This window comes from Pteronotus mesoamericanus, unplaced genomic scaffold (assembly GCF_021234165.1).
Source record: "Pteronotus mesoamericanus isolate MK-2021 breed Mesoamerican mustached bat unplaced genomic scaffold, CSHL_Meso_final contig_20, whole genome shotgun sequence".
NCBI classification, from domain to species: Eukaryota; Metazoa; Chordata; class Mammalia; order Chiroptera; family Mormoopidae; genus Pteronotus; species Pteronotus mesoamericanus.
In genome coordinates this window covers 94,425,805-94,447,242 of record NW_026555085.1, presented here as the reverse complement: position 1 = coordinate 94,447,242, position 21,438 = coordinate 94,425,805, and the positions used below count along the sequence as shown (strand labels likewise).

General features: G+C 45.8%; 1 protein-coding gene across 2 annotated transcripts; it reads right to left on the bottom strand.

Annotated features, from left to right (window-relative positions):
* Positions 1-496: 496 nt before the first annotated feature.
* Positions 497-19,791, bottom strand: IYD (iodotyrosine deiodinase). 2 transcript variants are annotated; one of them, XM_054568977.1, is made up of 5 exons: positions 19,553-19,791; positions 9,798-9,989; positions 7,913-8,072; positions 3,421-3,577; positions 497-826 (listed from the first exon to the last, which is right to left on the bottom strand). In XM_054568977.1, the coding sequence occupies exons 1-5, from the start codon at positions 19,728-19,730 to the stop codon at positions 644-646; spliced, it is 870 nt and encodes a 289-aa protein (XP_054424952.1). In that variant the 5' UTR covers positions 19,731-19,791; the 3' UTR covers positions 497-643. The 2 variants fall into 2 exon arrangements, with proteins under 2 accessions (XP_054424952.1, XP_054424953.1); XM_054568978.1 differs by lacking the exon at positions 19,553-19,791 and having other exon boundaries at positions 7,913-8,073; positions 9,867-9,989.
* Positions 19,792-21,438: the final 1,647 nt, after the last annotated feature.

Sequence of the window (21,438 nt, the reverse complement as noted above, 5' to 3'; positions counted from 1 at the left end):
ATTTTGATGACCGCCTATTCCAAACCGGCAGAATATCCATGAGGTTCAGGAAAAGAAGGTATCTCAAAAGCACATTCTTTGCCTAAAAGCCACCAGAAAATCTGAAAGCAGAGGGTCATTTGACTAGTCTTAAGTTGTTTTCTTTTTATTTCTTATTGTATTTTTTTTTCCATTACCATTTAGTCTAAGTTTAAATTCAAGAATCATCACATAGCTGAATTCTTGGGACTACACTAAATTTTCTGATGACTGTGCTCTCTCTATGAGCGTTTTAAAAGTAAAAGAAAAAACATCACCTGTGATCGTTCTAGAACAATTTTAAAAACTTAGAAACCAGAGCATGTTCTGAGTAGACCCGCATTGCCAAAGTGGACGAGAAATGGAAGAGAACAGACCTGTTGCTCTTAGTCTGTATATTCACCTAGTCACGCTGTCTAGCAGAAGCAGGGATCTCAGGCTCAACGTGCTGGAGAACGTGGAAAAGTTTCTTCGCACATGGAGCGCCCCCCCACCGCATTCCCCCCAAGCCAAGCACCGGAAGACCTAACACCCAGAGGGAAGAGCCACTCGGAGGCCCACCCAAGAGGAACGGGAGAGGAGAGCAGGCACATTAGCTGCCCGCACCTCCCTCCTGGTCTCTGGCCTACACAGTCACCATGATCTGATCCAGGGGTTTCCGTTTGAGGTCGGGCACCGTGGCCTCTTTGCCGGGGTACCCCACGGGGAGCAGCATCAGCAGCTTTTCGTTTATGGGGCGGCTCAGGAGCACCCTCAGACGGGGGCCACAGTTGAGAGGAGTGGTAGTGACAGTCACCAGCCCTGCATTCTGAAAAAGGAGAGAAAAAGTGTACATTAAGAAATCAGCAGAGAAGGTCACAGCTCTGCTTCAAGCCTGGGGACATGCTAGCCCCTCCTAGACCTGTCCTGTCATTTCCCTGAAGCTGGGCAGCAAAGAGGCCAGGGTGTCTCGAATCTCATGTCCTCTCCTCGACCTCCCCAGCGCCCACATTCTTTCAACCAAACAGGAACCTTCTCAAAGAAGAAAAATACCAGTCTTATTTTTTCATTAATGCTTAAGAAATAGGAATGTTTATTTCATAGAAAGAAATCTGGGAAATCTAATTACACCAAAGGAAAAAAAAAGAACAACAAGCAGTTCCTGCGATCCCACCATCATGGCCAGAGCATCATCCCAGCTGATAACCCTACGTCCAGTGAAAGAGGACACAGCAGCCAAGGGAGGAGGTGGGGTAACTACTTCATCAGCCTCTCTCCAAGCGCCTCCACATAATAAACATCTAATAAAAATCACATATAGCTTTAGGACACCTCCCCAGCTGGCCCTCCTCACCCTCTGCCCCTCGACCCCCTCCCCCCACCTGCCCCAGCTTCGCTGCTCAGTTCGGCACCACCAAGCCTGAGCCAGAAAGTTCTGGAACTGCCTTTGAGTCCTGCACAACCCCAGTCATTATGCCACATGTCCAGATGGGGGCTTCATAAAGATTTCTCTTCCCTCCCTCACAAATCAAGATATATACCAGAGCCCTGGCTGATGTGGCTCAGTGGATTGAGCTGTCTGCCTGCAAACCAAAGGGTCGCCGTTTCAGGGCACGTGCATGGGTTGTGGGCCAGGTCTCCAGTAGGGGGTGCGCGAGAGGCAATCACACATTGATGTTTCTCTTCCTCTCTTCCCCCTTTTCTTCCCCTCTCTCTAAAAATAAATAAAATCTTTAAATTTGTGAGGGGCGGGGAAAGGCCTATACCAGGCTTGGACGGCTAGAGGGCAGCAAGCTCAACACTGCAGCGATAAAAGGCTGCTGATTCAAAGGCACAGAAGCCACGTTGTGAATTATCTTGCTCCAGAACTAACGCCTCTTCTCTTCTTCCAGAATTCTAAGATGGACGGAGGTGACCCTGTGGCACAGTGATTCCTTTAATTTATTCATGTACAGAATCAGGGAAAAAGAAAAATTTCAGCTTCTTTAGGACAAATTTTCGAGTAATCTATTTCTCTTTTGTGTAGCAGTGATTATGTTTTTTAAGGTGTTTTCGGCATGCAAATTTTCTTGGAGATAGTGAAGAAGCACATAGTGATTTATTTGGAATCAATTGTCCCTTGAACGTATGATCACTCATTCTTATAGTTTTGTTTGCTTTATTTGTTTCATGTGTTTACTCTCTCCACCCCAAGACCCCAGTCCCCACCAGAATGTACATTTCATGAGATGACTATTCTTGGCAACCCCCAGGATCTGTCATGTAGAAGGAACTCAGAAAATATCTGCTGAGGAGATGGACTGAATCATGTAAACGGCATACATCAACTGCTCGGTTTCATGTTTAGTCTTGCTCTAGGTGCTGCTCCATAGGTGAAATTTTTAAAAATACGTGGGCATCTTTCTAACACAATACTGAGACAGGATAGTAAGAAACTAGGAAAATTCCTGGGTGAGCGGGCACGTGGAATGGGGAAACTGAGACAAGAAAATTAAACAAGACCAAACAGTTTGAGCAAAGTGCAGCCAGCTGGTGAATCTCAAGACCTTATCTCCCCTAACCAAGGACACGTGAAAGCAAATGGTTTACACCTCTCCTCTCTGACCGGAGAATGCATAGCTTTCCAGGCCATGAACTACAGGTGCCTGGGGAAGAGAGGAATGCCAATGCGAGCGGAGAGGTGGCGCGCCTGGACCCAGGGGCCAGCTGGGGAAGAAGCTGCAGGACTCCCCTTTCAGCGCCCCCGCCTTACTCCCAGGAGAAACAGCACATCTGCACTCCCTCTAGGTATTTCTCCTGCCCAACTTCCCATGTTTCCCTGTACAAACGTGCTTCTGAAAGCTCAAGGGAAGGGGGACATTAAGGTTTTTCACTGGCCACCTTCTCAGATTGCTGGCTCCTGATAAGCACAATTATGATCCAATCCCTGTTCTGCCTTTTGGCGGCAGTACGAGTCCCCGACTCGGTTGCCCTCCAGTTTCAATACAATGTCAACTCAACTTCTCAGGAAAGAAGCTCAGTAACAGAGTGCTCCTTACAGCTTTTTAATCATTCCATCGGCTCAGGCAACACCACAAAAAACCCAGCTAGAAAACCAGTCCTTGGAGCTTCCAGGCTCTGAAAGTGTGTGTCTGCCAAACACTCTTGACCTTCATGTCGTTACAGATGAAGGCAAACACAAGGGCCACTTTTCTGACCCTGAAATGATGTTACGGGTGGATTTCCAGGAAGAATTCCAACTTGCTGAACCACCATACTCACCTGCTCAGGTTTTCAGAGTCAGTTTTCACTTAAGAATTCAACTTTAGGTAAACAATTTCCTAGTGTCCTGAACCAGAAACTCAGCTGCAACTTGTGAATAAGGCCACCGTTTGGCCCCTCAGAGCCACATCTCCATCTTGGGCCAGGTGGGAGGTGCCATACCTGCAGGGCAGCCAGGAGGATGCCGCAAGCGATGGAAACGCTGATTTCGTTGTAGTAGTGGACCTTCCTTTGGCCCTTGGCAGCAAAGCCATATACTTGTTTGAAAATGAGAATCAAAACAGGAGCCGTGTCCAAGTACTCTTTAATCCAACTAGTCCTAAAAGGAAAAGAAAAAAAAAAAAAGATATTCCAGAGAATACTGACTCTGAATAATTTTTGTTTTCTTTTTATGAGCTTTGCTTATTTATGTTGAAATTAAAACACATTCACTTTTGTGTTTAAATGTAAAAAGAGCGGGTTTTTGTTTGTGTCATCTTCATCTCTTTCTATCCAAGGCTGTGAACAGATATTCGCAAGGGCCCCGTGTGGCAAAGCACCTGAAAATGCTAAAAAATACAAAGATAGATCCTGTAACTCAGAAAGCAGTAAGCCAAGTTTAGCAAAATAAAACCTTGTGAGCACTGTTTAAGAAATACAAGGCAAGTGCATTAGAAGCCCCCCCAAATGAAATGTTAATTTTGAATAGGGAGATTAGAAGAATGTTTCCAGTGTCCCTTGAATTAGGACACTGAAGGCCAGGACAGAGGAGGCTTGGCAGAGAACTTCCAGAAGCCCAGTCGGCTATAGAGTGGGGTGGGTTGGTGGGGCACAGGTGAGCCGGCAGGTTTTGCAGAGTCCTGGACTCCCGTTGGCAGGTGATGGGGAGTGATCAGTAGCTTCTGAGCAGAAGCTCTCCATGAGCAGATCAGCTCCAGGAAGGGGCGACTGGGTGTGGGCAAGGGACCAGCTCAAGGCGGGTCTAGCCAGGAGGCGACGGCAATGGCCCCGGAGAACCTGCCGGAGGTGTGGACGCTGGAGCTGGCTGATCTGGTGCAGGAATGTGCAAGAGGGAGGAAAAAGATGACGATGATGTTTAGCTGAAATTGCAAGTGGGCGGTTGGTAACGCTGTTAGTGCAGTTATAGGAGAAAAGGGAAACATTTGTGGGGGCGGGAGATAATTCATGTGCAGTATAAATGTTGAGTTTAAATTTTTGTTTCCCAGTTAAAAGAATATCTTTCTCTATGCCATTGCTTTATCCCATACATTTGGGCAAAAGCTTCATTCTAACACTGAGATTCAAAGGAAAAAGACTCATGTACTTCTATGTATTGGAATATTTTCTTAGGCTATATTATATCATTAATTAGCAAGAGATCATTCATTTCATTGTTAGCTTAGCTATGCTTTTCTGTTTTAAAACATGCTAAACTCATCTGTGTATTTTTCTATAGTTCCTCAACAGATTATAATTTCTAAGCCTTTTTACTATATATCTGCAAACTTAACCACATTACATAATTATCAACTTTTTTTCTTACAAAGAGGGAGAATGTTAATGGTTTAAAAGACAAACTCTGGATCCAACTAGCTGTGCTGTGTGGGGCAAGCTACTTAACATCTCATAGCTCAGTCTCCTCATATGTACATGTGCTATTGTACACTCACCTCATACAGGTTGTGAGGCTGAAATCAATCAAAATAGAGAAAATGCTTAGAATGGCACCTGGTACCTAGCATTATGTATGTGTGTGTTAGTATTACGGCTCCTATTATTTTACCGTAAATAAATTTTTTAATTGTAAATACAGGTGGAAATTAAGCGATTTACCTAGTTTGAAAGCAAGGTAGTCATTTTTAACAATTTTTGTAGCTGTTTTGCCTAGGCACACATTGATATCTAATATGTGGGCTTGTTCAATTTTACAAGAATTTATTATCACATCATAAAAGAGCTAATAAAAAGACAGCCGCGTGCAAGCCTGTTAAGAGAAGGGCAAGCAGCACCTGCTGCCCGGGGCGGAGGGCTCGCACCAGCAAGAGGGAAAGGATTAGGTTTGGCAGGTAGGTTGGACCCAGATTGTGCATGGAGCCTGTAATGACAGCTGTGGGTTTCGTAGTTGATTCAAACAGGAGGTCAGGACATACTCATTTGTAGTTCAGTTTACCTAGCATTCATCCAGTTACCTACTGTGCATCAGCACTATATTAATCGTATAAGGCTTTTTATTTTATTTTATTTTATTTTTTAATGGTATAAGGCTTTTTTAAACTGGAGCTCCCTGGACCCCTAGAGTTGGTGTATGTGTGTGTTTGTGTGTGTACACATTATCTGCAAAGAAAGTCTGTAATTTAAGTTCTCAGGATTCTCAAGAGTATCTTGATGTACAACAAAGGTTTCTTAGTAAGGCCTATAATATTAGAAGAAAAGTAAACCAATAATTAAAATGCTATGTAGTAGTGGCTATTTTCGATGCCCAGAAGAGGTATGTTAGGTGCTTCAAGCACCTGCTGAGAGAGCAATTAGCTCTGCCTTCACTGGGGGAAGCGACAGGGGCAGGCAGCATTTCGCAGCTACAGTGCGCACCGGGGCACAATGTCTTTCCACGTGTAGAAACCCAGTTTGACTTTTGCCCATCTCAATTTTCCCCACAATTAAGCAATAAGATTTTTACATTCATTATTAATATCCTGCACTTGTTCCAGAACATAGTAATAAGTTATAATTTCATAAGTCATCAATTTTAATGGGTTTAAATATTTTAGGGGAAAAAAAGTTGTCCTCTGGGGCCAAATAAATGAAACAAGAGCAAAGCTAAGAGTCTCATTTCTCATCACCGTACTTTGCCTCCAGGACTGAGACCCCATTGCCCTTTCTTAGGCCTGTACCATAGTGGGGTGGTGGGTGGCTGGTGCCAGAACTGGCCACGGAAATCCCTCAACTGACAGCCAGAGGCAGGAGGAGGACCTGCACATTCCGAGCACACAGGACTTGAGCCAGCATCCCTTCTGAGGAGTCAGGACCGGTATCTGTGGCCCAGCCCGCCTTAGGCCCAGCCTGAGAAGAGATGGGAGGGGAAAGGAATTCACCTTTGTGAGGACTCTCCCACCATTTTGGGTTTTTTTTTAATGACATGGCTAAATCTAAAAAATTGAAAGTGACTATTTTAATCACAAAGGTGGCTAGGGAGGTATAAAATCCACGGAGATATTATGAAAATATACTATGTTCCTCTGCGGGAAAAAGGACTCGACAAGGCATAGTTAGCCGTAGCTACCAGAAAAAAGGAACCATGCGTGTACCTACCCCAGTGCATTCAGGCACCAGAGTGAAACCAGTTACACAGATTTCCACGTCACCCCTTCCCTGGAGATGAGGAAGCCACAAAGTTACTGATGCCTATTGCATACTATCCGTGTACTACACCTATACTTTGACTAAACATGTACTCAAACTAAAGGCTGATTAATAAGACCATTTGGAAGAGCTGGTCGATTTAGCAAAATGTGATTTACCTTACTCAAGACCTTGAGAAATATTTCACACTCTTACATTCCAGCTGGGAGAAATGTAAAGTAAGTTCTCAAAGTTTTACTTATTACGACTTGGGTCAAAGCCTATTTATTTACCAAAGATTCATATGGCACTGACTACATGCTATCACGGTTCTACGTGCTTACAAACTCATTTAATGAAGTAAACACTAGACTTGTTCCCATTTTACATATGAGGAAGCTGAGTCACAGAGAGGTTAATAAGTGATAAATCTCACATTTGAGCCCAAGCACTCTTGCTTTGGCAGCCCTACTCTTAGACTTCTATTTTATTTAATCCTGACAAGTTTTTAATATTATTATTTTGAATGAAAAAAGATAAACTCTGTGTGAGGGTTAATTTTATGCATCAACTTGACTGGGCCATAGGGCACCGGGTATTTGGTTAAACATTATTTTGGGTGTGTCTGTGAGGGCATTTCTAGATGAGGTCAACATTTGGATCAGTAGGCTGAGTAAAGCAGATAGTTCTCCCTCGCAGGGTGGGTCCCATCCAATCCGGTGAAGGCTTGAATAGAATGAAAAGGCAGAGGAATTGGCTCTCTCTGCCTGACTCGTTTTGAGCGAGGATATCGGTCTTCTCCTGCCTCCAGAATCAAAGCAGGATTGTAACTTACACCATTGACTCTCCTGCTTCTCAGGCCTTCGGAGTTGGACTGAAACTACACCACCAGCTCTCCTGAACCTCCAGATTGCTGCCTGCAGATCTTGGGACCTTTTAGGCTCCTTAATTGCATGAAACAATTACTTATAACAAAGCTCTGCCCCCTTTTTCTGTGTGTGTGTTTCTTTCTGTCTGTGTGTGTCTCTCTCTTCACTGATGCTCTGGAGAACCCAGACTAACATCCATAGAAAGAGTAAATAAATGCCCAAGGTCTTGCGACTGGAAGACCGGAGCTAAGTTTTGACCCAGACCGGATTCCAGGCGAATTCCCAACCACTCCACTATATACGTGCTCAAGCCAATACAGTGGCAAGACCTAGCTTAACTTCTGTAATTCCTCCCAGAGGTGGAATCAAACATTTTAACACCTAAAACAAAACCAGGAAACTGAAGCCATAATTATTTCATTTTAGGAAGGCAAACCACACATCCCGAATCCCACCCCCTTTTGTACCTCAGTTTCTTCAAGTCTGTAACCCATCTTTGCCCCATCCTTTTCATGTAGTTTATTTCCTCCTCCTCCTCAATGATCTCCCGAATCTTGTGCTTCATATCCGGGTCCTGCACAACCACAAAGGTCCAGGGCTCTGTGTGGGCCCCACTTGGGGCTGTTCCTGTCACCCATTAAGTTAAAATCAGAAATTAAAACTGCAGGAAAAAGCGAGACTGTTAATCAAGACTTGATAGATAATTCATACTTGCTCCAAATATGGTTAGGTTACATTGTCTAGCAAACAAAGTGCTTGGTGGTAGACTCTGGGGTGTTGCCATCCCCCCTCCCCCCATTCTTCTGGCATCACTGGGGGAGGCTCCACACCAGCTCCCTGAGATTAAGGCCAAAAGTTCCAAGAATGTCCCTATGTGACTGTACCATGACCATGAGGGAACTTGGGGAAATTCTGACAGCCCAAATTCTCCAAAATGCCATTTGTTCTGATATCCTTGAAAACATATAAAGTCATGAAGCTCATTGGAAATGGTAAAATTTAAATGGTCTAAAAGTTTTAAAAACACTCCTCCTACCGTAATGAAACTATAAATTCTTTAGTGCCAATATCAAAGCTCTGAGTGTGGTGCTGTGGGGTTTGTGGTTTAGTTGGGGACACACAAGAACTCCTGGACCTGGGTGTTCAATACGCACAACAATATGTCTTCTTCCTCGTGCAGGCTTCAGGGACACTGAGCCCCCACCTTCATCAGCCCCACTGTCCTGGACAAAGCTTCATAGTACACCTCAGTGCCCAAGGAGCTCAGATTCCCTGTGAGATTCCAGCCATGGCCCAGGCCAGCTTCTGATCTGGACACCCTCCCGCTGTCCTAGAAATGGCTCACTGTTCCCAGCAGTAGACCACAGTGACTCTCTGCTGGGATATTTCAAAAGCAACTGTTCCTTTCTTCCTAGGGAGTAATTTAATAGCATAAACTCTGCATGAGGGAGCTCAGGCCTTCAGCCTCGATGACACTCTTATTTGCCACGCCCGGCTCCCCCTGGTAGAGAGGGCATGATTAAATTGTGAAATGCTTTAGAAAAAGGTAAACATAAAGCCCAACTTCTGAACAGAGTGATTCCAGCTCACTTTGTACCTATGTTATTTGTCCAATAAATACATTTGTCACTAACCTAAGAAATAAATTGTTCCCTAGTGTTTTCAATGATGCCAAATTTATCTAAGCATCATATGTACACACACGCACGCGCATATGTAGGTACAGATATGTACACAGATGAAATTTAGTAACTGCTATTAGTTAAAGGACTCAACTATTTAGTGCATTTGTATTCTTAACTGAAATAAAATGAATAAAATTTTAAACGCTGAAGCCTCTCAAATAGGGGGCTTGCTTTTATTTCTCCTCCAACTTTTCTATAATTTTTGTTTTTTCCTCCGTAGAAGTATTAATTTACATTGAAAAGGGTTTACTTTGCAAATTCGCACAAGTAAACTTGGAAAATCATTAGAATACTGTGTGAGAGCATAACGGTGTATGGTGTAAGAAACTTGGCTCCAAAAAGAGAAACGTATAACCATACGTGTGTGTGCGCGCGCGCGCGCACTTTAAGGGGAGGGGAAAGAAAGCAGATATTTCTCTTTCAATGTATAATAGTGTATTCAGAAATTTTTGTTTTTAGTAAAAGTTCATAATGTTGAGTAATTTCAGAAGTTTTGAACTGTTGTCACATCTGCTCCCAAGAAATTGGTAATTGTCAAAACTTTGTAGAAAGTGAGAATCATTATGATTCTGGTAGTCAACACCTGAGTAAGGCTTTATACGTAAGCTTATCACTCTAGGCTTTATTCCCTGTATTTGAACTTCAACAATGCTGTGCAATTACAAACCTGCTGTTTTGATGACATTATCAATGACTTCCTTTGGGACTTGTTCATTACTTATGACTCTCACAGAGCGTCTCTTATTGAGAAGTTCATAGAATTCCTGGGATCTCTTAACCATTTCCTTCTCAGGATACCGGCTGTGGGAGAATGGGATGTGTTCAACATTTTCCTCTGACTCTTGCCACTCATCAGCATCTGCAAATAAGAACAAGAAAAGTATCAAATTTAATGAATGATCTTTCTTGGTCACAAGGTGGTCACTGGGGAGGAGATAAAGTTCTCAAAAGTGTCTGATATGAGTCAAAAACATCAACAAAGAAGTGAGATGAATAGATCCATATAATCCTGACCTTTGATCTTGACAATCCTTTAAACTGTAGACTGGTTATAAATCAAGAAAAAGAAAAAATTCACCTACACAAAGATGAAAAAATGCAAATTTTTGTTAATGGTGAACTAGCTTATTTAGAACAGTCTCCTGTCAGCTGAAAACCAGTAAGATCCCTAAATAAAATACTTTTAGCATGACCCATGGACATGCACAATGGTGAGGGGATGGCCCGAGGGAGTGGGGGTCTGGGTGGAGGGGGCAAAATGGGAAAATTGGGACAATTTTAATAGCATAAACAATAAAATATAATTTAAATTTTTAAAAAAATTAAGAACTGGCAAAAAAAAATTTTAAGTCCTTTTAAAATCATTGTATTGTTCACAACATAGTAAGAAATTCCCAAGCCAAAACTAAAGAGAAAATATGAACATGCAGAGATAAATAAGCACAAAAGCTGTATTTTCTGTAATCTTATTTACCAATTCCTACACATTTGAATTTTTATTTATATGTTGTCAGGAAAGAAATACACTTTTCTATAGTCAAACATATAATCCTCTTTTATACACTTTTCCAGTAAGTATATTGCATTCTACAAACTTAAAAAATGGGAAGGCCACAGAAATTAATTACCAAAAAAATCAGAAGTAGATCAACTGATAAGAAATGTTAGGTAAGAATATCTGAAAAAAAGAGAGAAGACAAAATTTTCTCAATGCAGCGACAGTTTAAGTAGGTCAGGTCTAGTGAGAACTTAGATTCTTCGTGACAAATTTCTTTCCATGTTACTATTTTTCAGAGTACAGCAGCGAAACCAGTTTTTAAAATGATCCTGTTTCATATTTAAAATAGCAGTGCTTTCAAGAAAGATTTAGAGTTTGAAACAATGAATAAGAACTTGAAAGTGTGAACAAAATTGGCCATAGGCACGTCTACCTTCTGAGCCAAGCAGCACAACTCCAATCAGGAGGAAGTAAAGCCTCCTGTTGTGCACCCCCCTCCCAAGACTGTGGAGGGAAGTGGGAAGGAGGCACAACTTTAAACCTCTGCTGGATTTTCTGTTGCTGTGTCCCTGCAGTTGATGGCTCATTTTTCCCAAGCATAGGAGTGAGTCTTTGCAAGAGGAGCTAAGCTACCCAACCTGACACAGTGAGAGGAATAGACTTTGGGGAGAAAAGTCCAGAGGCAGGTCTACAAAGGCAAAATCAAAGACCTTTGGAAGGACAAAGGGCTGCTTCCCCAAATGCTAATATACTGCCTGAGGGGCTGACCACATCAGGGAGGAAGCTCTGAAAGAAAAAAAGGGAGGGGGTGATTTCCTCAAGGAAGCAGGTTCCAGGGGGAAGAAAAAACACTGAGAAAAAAATCAGGAAGCCCTAATCTCAGAGCCAGACTGATTGCAAGCGCACCAGTTCCTGGAAATTCTAAGAATCCTCACAGGGCATTTCCCATTCCCAAACCCAGGGGATTAAGGAACTGATAATTCAGCCTTTTTTCCCCTTTTTACTTCTGCTCAGTAGGGTGAACTCAGTTTATATCTGGATTACACAAGCATTATGACATTAAGGAAAAGAAACAGCTGGAGAAAGTGAGGCAATCCTAAACTTGAACTTGACCTCTTTCTATTATCACGGAAACTGAACAACTTTCTCATTTTAAACTTCTGTTCAGGACATGCCTGTAGCAATGATTTTGCAATTTGGGGGGGGGGGGGGGGGCGGGGCTGGTAATGGTATTTGTGGGTAAAGAGAAGGGTAACCCTGCAGAATAAAAATCTCTAGTACGTATGACAAGTTTGGCAGGAAAAAAAAGAACAATTTCAATGTTATAGTTACATATTTGCAAAAGACAATATACTATTGTCACAGGTGGGCGCAGGTAACCAGGTTCTTGGTGATCGCGGACAAAAAATTGAACTGAACACACAGAGTTTATAGCAGAAAGCGAGGAAAAGCAGATTTATTAAGCCACACAGAACCTGGGAGCAGGCCAACTCTGAGCAGAGTGGAGCAAAGAAGAGCGCAGAAGAGCGTACCAGCAGCAGCCCTGAACGTAGGAGCTGGAAGGTTTTTATTCCTTAGGGTGGGTCTCCCATGATTTCCTTGATTGGCTACTGGGAAGAGGGTCCCACAATGCTAATTTATTTTAATGAAGTAGGGGTCAGGTTGCATCTTCTGCGCAGGTGCAGTCCTGATAAACTAGGATTTAATGCTTTTCCAGATGCAGAAACTACCAGATTTAGCACAGGGTCTCCGCCCTTTATCTCTGTTCTTTATCTCAGCCCTGGGGCACCTCTGGAATTTCCTCCTTCCTATCTTCTGCCTATTATTATACATTTAGTTAAAATGCTATGATATTGTCATGTACGTATTACATTTAGTAAAATGTTATACACAAATCACTTTTAATAAAGCTCCCCAAATCTTCCTTGAAGGCTGAAATGCAACAAGGTTTTTATTTAGTATTTACTGAGTCTATATTAGTGAACAAAATCGATACAGTTTTTACACTTGGGACTTAAACGTTTAAACTAATTGGAAAATGCCTACTGTACGGCAATATAAACTATGAAAACAATTCACTCTCTATAAAGAAACAGAGAATGAGGAAGGGCGGTCCGCACAGGGAAGACTAAAAGGGACCCTCTGGATCAGGTGAAACCTGAAGACTGAGAGGCTCAGCATTTGAGGGCCAAGGATGAGGAAAGGCCTCTTTCAGGCATATCTGAGCAGCTGAAGGGACCTAAATATGGCTGCGTCTTACTGAACAAAAGGCGAGAATAAAGCTTGGGAGGTAGGTAAGAACCTACTTACGTGGGCCCAGAGAATGTACTCCTAATAAGATTGTAGATAAGCCAAAGTATCATAGGAAGAAATACAAAGGTATAAGCAGAAGTGTGATGTAATATAACTTATGCTTATAAAGATATACATTGGAGGGAGACCGAGTGCAATAAGAAAAACTGGAAAGAGACTATTGCCATAGCCCAGGTGAGGGATGATGCTGGCTTGGACCAGCTGGGCAGCAGAAAGAATGACGGAAGTGTGCAGATTCCTGAAGCATCCTGGAGACAAAAGTGATAAGAACGGCTCAGGCTTGTGGTCGGGAGGGGGAGGGAGGGAGGGCCTAAGGCTGACTCCCAGATCGCTGGCTTCAGGGCCTGGGTGGACCGTGGAGCCATCGGCTGGGCTAAGAGGGTGAGGGATGAACCGTTAGGGGGAGGGGGCAGAAGCAGGACTAGGAATCCACAGTGTGTCACATTCAAGACACCTTCAAGTGAAGATGTCAGGTATGAAAGTGAATGTCCACGAAGCGAGGTGTCACCTTGGGAGCCCTCACATAAAGATGAGAATGACACAGAGGGAAGAGAGCAAGAAGACCCAGGGCCTGGCCCTGTGGGGGCTGGGACTTTCCAGGTGCCATTCAGGTAGAGGATTAACCTTCCCCCACACTGGCTCCCACACGCTTCACTCCTAGGTGTCTGAGGAAGGCAGGAGGGAACTCTCAGGAAATGGGGACTGACTTCAAAGAGACTGAGAACCCCACTACAATACGAGGAGGTACCCTGGTTTGCTCATAGAGCGTAGTGAGAAACTGCTTTTGACATTTCACTAGTGGGGCAGTTTGGGCCCAGACTGTACACACTTAACAAAAAGGCCCAGGTACTTAGTTAAAAGGAAGCAGGGTCGGTGGGGGAGTGGCCATCACCTATCAGCTTTCTAGCAGTCAATTCTGAACCAAACCCACATGTCATCATCTCCAACCCTGAACTTTCAAATGTGTCAGTAAAGGCTTTATACAGCAATAACATTTCTATGCCATTTGCTTTGAAGTCTGGCAACCACTGCAGTCAGGAAGTGGTCAAAGAGTCAATGCCCGATTGCTTAACTGCTGCGGAAGTCACTATCTCCTATCTTGTAAGATCCCTTCCACTCGCATTGTGCGTGCCCACTGTGCCTAAACCAGCCTAAGTGCATGACCTGGCAATTTCTGCAGCTTCTAAAGTCCAGGGTAGGCGCTCCCACCTGAGCAGGATGAAGAAATGGCCTAACCCCTGTGGGGTTAGATTGCCCTGCAGAACAGCCAGGGTGGGGGTCGGGTGGAGGTGGGGGTGAAGGGAGGCAGTTGTTTCTGGAGCCTCTCCCAGGGCTGAAGATCTGCATCCTTCCTAGGAAACCAGTCAGGCTTGGAGGGAAAGTGCAGAACGTTGCTTCACAGCAGGGCCACGAAACAACACCAATGTGAAAGGCACCCCTGCTCTCCTTCCCTGTGACCCCTCGCGGCCCCCAGGAATGTGGCCCTCGCCAGGGGGAAGGAGAACCATCTCTGCACAGCTGTCCTGCCTCCGTCCTAGACCAGCCAAGTCGCTGCAGTGACTCATTCAAGCTGTAAAGCCCACGTATTTCCAACACAAAGGTGTGTGGTTGCGGTCTGCTTTTTAATATCCGCCCTGCCCTCCCACTCTGGGGGGGCTGGCTATTGTCACCAAGGCAGCTCACCTTTTATAGTTGTTTTAATGCCAAAGAACAGTAAAAGGCTCCATAATTAGGTTTAATGGCCAGGAAATTCTAGGTCACATCTCTTCTTTAACATTTAACGTGAAAGTATTTTGGGGGCTGCGTCTCTACCTAAGCTGCTTTTATGTTTTGTAGTTCTGCCTCGAAACCTTTGCAAATGGGTCCAGTGTTTTCCAGCTAGCAAACTACAGGCCAGCTGGTGTTATGCTATCCTTGTTCCCTCCTTGCAAATTCTGGGAGCCTTCAGGCTGAGGGAGGTGTGGCTGGCACAGTAGACGGATTCTGAAGGCGGGGTGGGTGGTGGCGGCGCAGGGGGGCGGGGGGGGCCCACTTCTGGGCTCCACACCTGTCCTGGCAACGCCTCCTTCTCAACGCCCCAGCCATCGCTCTGACTCTTGTGTGGCCCCTCCATCAGCCACCTCCCTAGCTGCAGCCTAGGCTGAGTGTGTCACTAGCAGCAACAGAGGTGGGTGGGGACTGGGGAGTCTGGCGACATGCAGTGGAATACTGACCTTATAGACTATTTTTCTCCGTGGTGTGCGGGTAAACCAGCTCTCTGAGGGGGCAGGGGAAGAGCCCAGAATCATAACACTCGCCCACTCCCAAGGTATGTCCCGTCCTGTCCTGACTTCAAGATACTGACAATTGAAAAAATGACCTGCAGATTTCATGTGCGAGCACACCACCTGGTCGGGAAGAATGGAGTTTAGGGGTTGGTGGACTTCCAGGGATATCAGAGAACTGACAGCATCGATAGGAACACTGTTACTTGGTTGCGACTGTTGTTGATTGGTTGGCATTCAGAGAGGCTGGTGCTAGAGTGAGCCCGTCCCTCGTTTGCTGCCTTTTAGGAGTAAGAGGCTACCACTGATGGGCTGACTTGCTTGGCTTTTACTGAAATGAGTTGCTATTGATCCACGGAACAGGTTTGAAGCCAGTTTTGACAGCTGCTTGTTACCATGGGTACATAAAAATCTGTTCATTCCCAAGTATGCAGGAATGTTTTTATTCTCAGGCATTATCCATGCCAGATAAAAATTTGAATGCAGGCCTTTCTTAGCAGTGACTGGGTAACCTAAGGCAATCAAAATTTCAGTTAGAATGACAGATTTTAGGTGGTCCGTGAAGCTAAGTGAAGAAAAATCCCCACTGCCATTAAAATGGACATCTGAGATGTGTTCCCCCTATCTTTTTCTCCTACTTCCATTTCCATGAACTTCCAGGAGTCTGTGCCTGACTGGTTCATTTGAGGGGAACAATCCGAGGTCTTACTTTGAGATAAATATTGGGTTGGCCAAAACGTTCATTTAGTTTTTTCTGTAAAATAAAAGACACATTTTTCATTGTCACCAATAACTTTATTGACTTGGGTAATATGAGTATGTCAGCTATCTCCTGCGTGGTAGAATGTGGATTGTTCTCAACGTCTCAATTTGATCGCTATTAATTTGAACTGGATTGGTCTACCCAACCATGGAGCAAGCATCATTGAGTGAGAAATCTCCAGCAGGAGACTTCACAAACCACTTTTGACACCTTCTATCCATCACAGCACCTTCTCCATACACTGCACAAATCTTGTTTTACATTTCAGGTGTGTTTTTACCTTTCTTCAAATACTAAAGCATAATATGCCAAAAATATTGCATATTTTATTCCATATTCAATATTAAAATGACTACATAAAAATTCACTAACTTTGGCCCTAGCTGATGTGGCTTAGTGGATTGAGCGCTGGCCTGCAAACCAAAGGGTTGCTGGTTCGATTCCCAGCATGGGGCGCATGCCTGGGCTGCAGGCCATGTCCCCAGCATGGGGTGTGTGAGATGCAAGCACACACTGATGTTTCTCTCCCTTTCTCTCTCCCCTCTCCTCTCTAAATAAATAAAAGAAAAATATTTTTTAAAGAAATTCACTAACTTTGGTAAGTTTTTTTAAATGCACACTGATATGACGGCTGTCACAATACAATCGCATAAAATTGTTTCAAAAGAAGTTAAAGACAACTAAGCACTGCTAGACCCATATTACAGAATAAACCAAACAGACTCTTTGGCCAACCCAATATTGCAACTTCTCTTTATTTGAGCTTTGCTACAGAAAAATAAAAAACTGAAAGTATTCACAGAACACCATGATGACTAATCCTTGAAGAAGGGTTGTGTCTGACATCTAACAAGCAGGGTTTCTCTAATGTCCCAAAGTTCTGCCACCTGCCTGCCCGCACACTTTCTGACTCCCTGTGCACCAGAGAATTCCCTCACTCACTCCAGAATGGCCTACCACGCTTATCTAACTGCCCTGCCTCTTGCTGCTGATTTTCTTTTAATCTGGTTTCTATTTGCTGCCATCGAAGCCATGTCCATGGTTCTTCAGTCACGGAATCCTTGCTTGCCTCCAGCTATACCCCCTTTCAAACCTGCAGGCCCAGCAGGGGGGCCTCTTGCACCGTGGGCAGCCAGCCAGTGGGCAGGAGCTGGCACCTGGGTTGCAGAGGGGACTGAGTGTAAACCTTGGTCCTCCCCTACCACTTGTGTGACCCCAGTCAGTCTCACTTAAATAAACAACAAAAATTTCAACAAGAGACTATGGACTATTCGCTCAGGGCAGACTTGTCCATGGCTGCTGAGGAGGCCACTCTGTGGCCAATTCATGCCTCTGTGGGGGGAACAGAGAGGAAGAGGTAGAGGATTTGGAGAAATAAATAATGAGGCAGGAAACCAGAACAGAGCTAACCTTCAGGCCCAGCCCCAGGCCTCTGACTCCCTACCAGCCTTATCATTCCCTTTTGTGTCCCCCAGACCCTTACGTCTTCCAACCCAGTGGCCTTCCCTCAGTGCACATCACCTCCGAGCTCTCAGGGAAGTTTTAAGCCTGCTGGCCGTCCCCTGCTTCCTCTGTTCTGGGCCATTCTATTGCAAAGGCAGCCTAGCACACTGGCCATGTGCCCAGGTTCAAGAGCCCCACTGGCTGGGCCCTGGCTCCACCACTGCTTGTTTAGGTAGGTGACTTAACATACCTCAGTCTCAGTTTCTTTATCTGTAAAATGGGGGTAACAGTAGTGCCTACTTCACTATGTTATTATGAAGACTAAGTAATTTTCTACACTGCGACACTGAATTCAGTAAATGCTACTTGTTATTTATTGTTATTGTTGTTATTGTTTATCCTGGCACTCCTTTTTCTCTCTCTCCTTTTCTGCAGCCCATTTCTCCCACCACGGTTCCTCCTAATTGCAGGTGCCACGTGCCCCACCCCCGCAAGTTCTACCCTCAGCCTCCTCTCTAGCTACACCCCCTTAGTGAATTCATTAGTTTTCCAAGTTCCATGTCTCGCCCCTATGCCAGTGGCTCTCCGGTCAGTATCTGTGGCCTGGGTCCCTCATCTATACACTTCCCTCCTGTTCTGCTTCAGCGCGGCACTGTCTTCTCAAGTCTCACATATCCTAGACTGGGCGCATCTTCGCCTTTAAACTCGACCCCTAACCGTTTATGATGGTGTCTCTCTGACTCTTCCAGCTTCCTTAGTTTCCCAGTATCTCATTCATTGTCAAGCTCTCTCGTTCTCCCTTTTCACTTCACCCTCATTCACTCCCGCCTCTGCGATCCCTACTGCCGCTACCATCCATCCCTCTTTACCAAAGCAAATCACTGCCCAGCTTTGTCATGGGTGTCCCTCTGTTCAAGGGAAGTGCTTCTCCGTTGGCATAATTGGCAGCCCAGGGTAGAGGGACATCTTTCCACGTAGGAGAGTAAGAGGAAGCCCTTCTAAGAAGTTATGGGCTTGAATCCCGTGCGACACATTCAGCATCACTGACTCCTAGCACTGACTGCCAGCTATATACCTCACCCCTGATCCCGAGATGAGGCCAACTCAGAGCACACGTGCGCGCATGCCCACACATGCCCATGCTTGCGCACATACACAAGTGAACATACATACATACCTGCAAATAACACACTTCCAGGGGGCCTCTGCTGGAGGATGGGAGCTCCACTGGCCCAGCCGAGAATCACGGAGCCCCTTCTGCGTCGAATCCATCTCGCAGACCAGCCTCAGGCGAGCCTGCAGCCAAGGTCACCCAGGCCTCCTCAAGAGCCTCGCCCTCCCTGCTGCGTCCTTTACCCCGTCTTCTCTCGCACGACAGCCATGACCCGGCGCCCCCTGGCCACCCCGTTTCATGTCATCCCTTCCCCTGGCCAGCACAGTTCCCCCACCTTCTCAACACCTTTCCCAGGGGTTTGGTCCCTGTACTTGTGTTCACATTGCTCCCCTTGCTGAGAGGCCTCCTGGCTCCCGCTCTTCAGGTCCTGCTGGTTGGCTGAGCCTGGCTTGCCCGTCTGCTGAGCGCCTCACCACGTCCCCAAGGCTTCTGCAAACACACTATGGGCATTTCTACCTGGCCCATCTCTTTGTTCCTCTCTAACTGTTGCCTGTTTATTGCCGTGTCCACTGACTTGGACCCTCAACTTAGAGGACAGCAGCCACTCTTGTCTCTAACCCGCGGGGCCTGTCACCGTCAAAGGGAGCAAGTCGCTCCATAGAAACCACTTTTTAAATTTCAAAGCTCCTGATCCAAACCTGACCACTTACCCCACGGCCACCCCTAGCCGGTAATGTGCCCCATCAGAAAGGTTTTAGCAGCCAGAACAGAATGGAGCCAGGGAAAATATCAGCCCTCCACAGCTTTCTGCTGAGTGTCCGGGAATAAAGGGGGGATGGCACCAGCGGGTGACAAGCTGACCACCCAAGAGGCAGGATCTGCCCCTGTCACTCATGAATTTGTCTGTACGAGAGGTCGATGAGGAAACGGACTGGCAGTGACCCTTCCCCTCCACAGGCCCTGCCATCCGCACGCGCATCACAGAAACGCAAAAGGTGTAAGCTGCGCAGCACGCCCTTGTCTTTACCTTGTTCCACGTCGTGGAGGTCAGTGCTGTCCTTTAAGTCTTCATCCACCCAGGGACGAGCCTTGGACCTGGCTCCCGGCTCCCCGTTCCTTCGCTCGACGCTTCTATCAGCATTTTTATACATCCACACAATGAAAATGCAGACAACTGCTACCAAGACTGGAGTCAGGGCAAACATGCTCGTGAGCTGAACCTGAGCAATGCACTCGTTTCCCACACCGGGGCTCAGACAAACAGCACGGAACGTGGAATGCCAGCACGTGGGACGGAGAGAGAGAGAGGCGTGCCTGGAAAGGAGCCAGCTGAACTCTCTAACTCTGTGAGGACTTTGCCAAGAGCAAAGATCACAGCTCGGCGGGCTGGGGTATGTTTGTGCTGTAGGTTTGGCAATGCACCAGTGCATTCACTTTTTAATGCTGTGTACTCAAGCAATACGTTTTAACATGGTAATTTCCTGGATCTCACTAAATACTTCAATGCACTAGATCTTGGCAGCAGCGGTAGAAGGCATTTCATCTTCCTCCCTGTGTCTCCAACCTGCCCGCAGCTAGGAATCACCTGGGGAACTTGTTTTTAAAAGAACAGATTTTCAGACACCGATTAAGATCTGCTGATGATCTGTGTTTTAAAACAGATTGTTTGTGAAACAGCCCTGCAGCTGTCGTATTTGGCGACCTGCAATGGGAATGAGAGACTCACCCGGGATTGCTTGGCTCAAGGCAGAGAAGAAAAGCGAGGTGGTCATTGCTTTCCTCGTTCATCCCTCCATCCACTCATTCATGCAACGTGTATCTTTAATGTGAAAGGCATTGCATTAGGTGCTAGAAATAAAACGGTGGGCGGAACAGACGGCACCTGCCCGCCTGGTCTCACAAATTAATGTCACAGCTTGACTTCCCTAAGAGCTGTTAGGGAGCAGAACAGAGTATGGTTTGGACTCATTGTGTTGGTGAGGTTGGAGGTTCCCCAGAGGAAGGAAGGGTTGTGCTGAGGTTGGAACTATGAGGAGGAGTCACTAAAGTAGGGGGCGGGGGACAGAGCCTTCTAGGAAGAACGGAAAGCGGGGACAAGGCCTGCACTTTGGACGGAGCTGGTACCTGCGGGGATGCAGAGAGCCAGCATTAGCCAAGAGGTAAGTGAGCACTAGGTGAAGTGGGTCTTTGTACAACATGTAAATAAATAGTGGTTTTGGGTTTTTTTGACCCATCATGCAATGTGGAGAGAGGGGGACAGGTCAGTAATAGCAGATACTCACTGAGTGCTTACTATGTGGGGCCAGGTCCTCTCCTTAAATCTTTGTGCGTATTGACTCATGCATATGCCTCAAAACAAGCCGTTCTCACCCCCACTTTCCAAGCGAAGGAAATGGAGCACATGGAGGCTGAGCGACATGCCGGGCCAGTGCTGTGCACACGGGCACCCTGAACCCCTCTGTGTTAGCTGAAAGAGGCCCTGTCGTTCGCCTCTTCCCCGCAAGCTGGGGCCTTGGCCTAAAATCCGCTGGAGCCAAACCAGCTTGATTGGGGATCGGAAGGGAAGTGAGGTGTAGTGGACTGAATGTTTGTGTGCCCCTCCCCAAAATTCACATGTCGAAGCCCTGATTCCAATGTGATGGCACCTGGAGCTAGGCCTTCGGGAGGTGATTAGAACGTGACAGTGGAGCCCTCATGAATGGAACTAGTGTGCTTACGAGAGAGACTTGACAACTGGCTAGTTCCCTCTCCACCCTGCGAGGACACCGCATGAAGGTGGCCGCCTATGAACCAGGAATCAGGCCTCTCCAGACACCGAATCTCCGAGCACCTTGATGTTGGACCTTCCAGCTTCCAGAACTATCAGAAATAAATGTTTGGTTTTTTTTAAGTCACCCAGTCAGTGGTATTTTT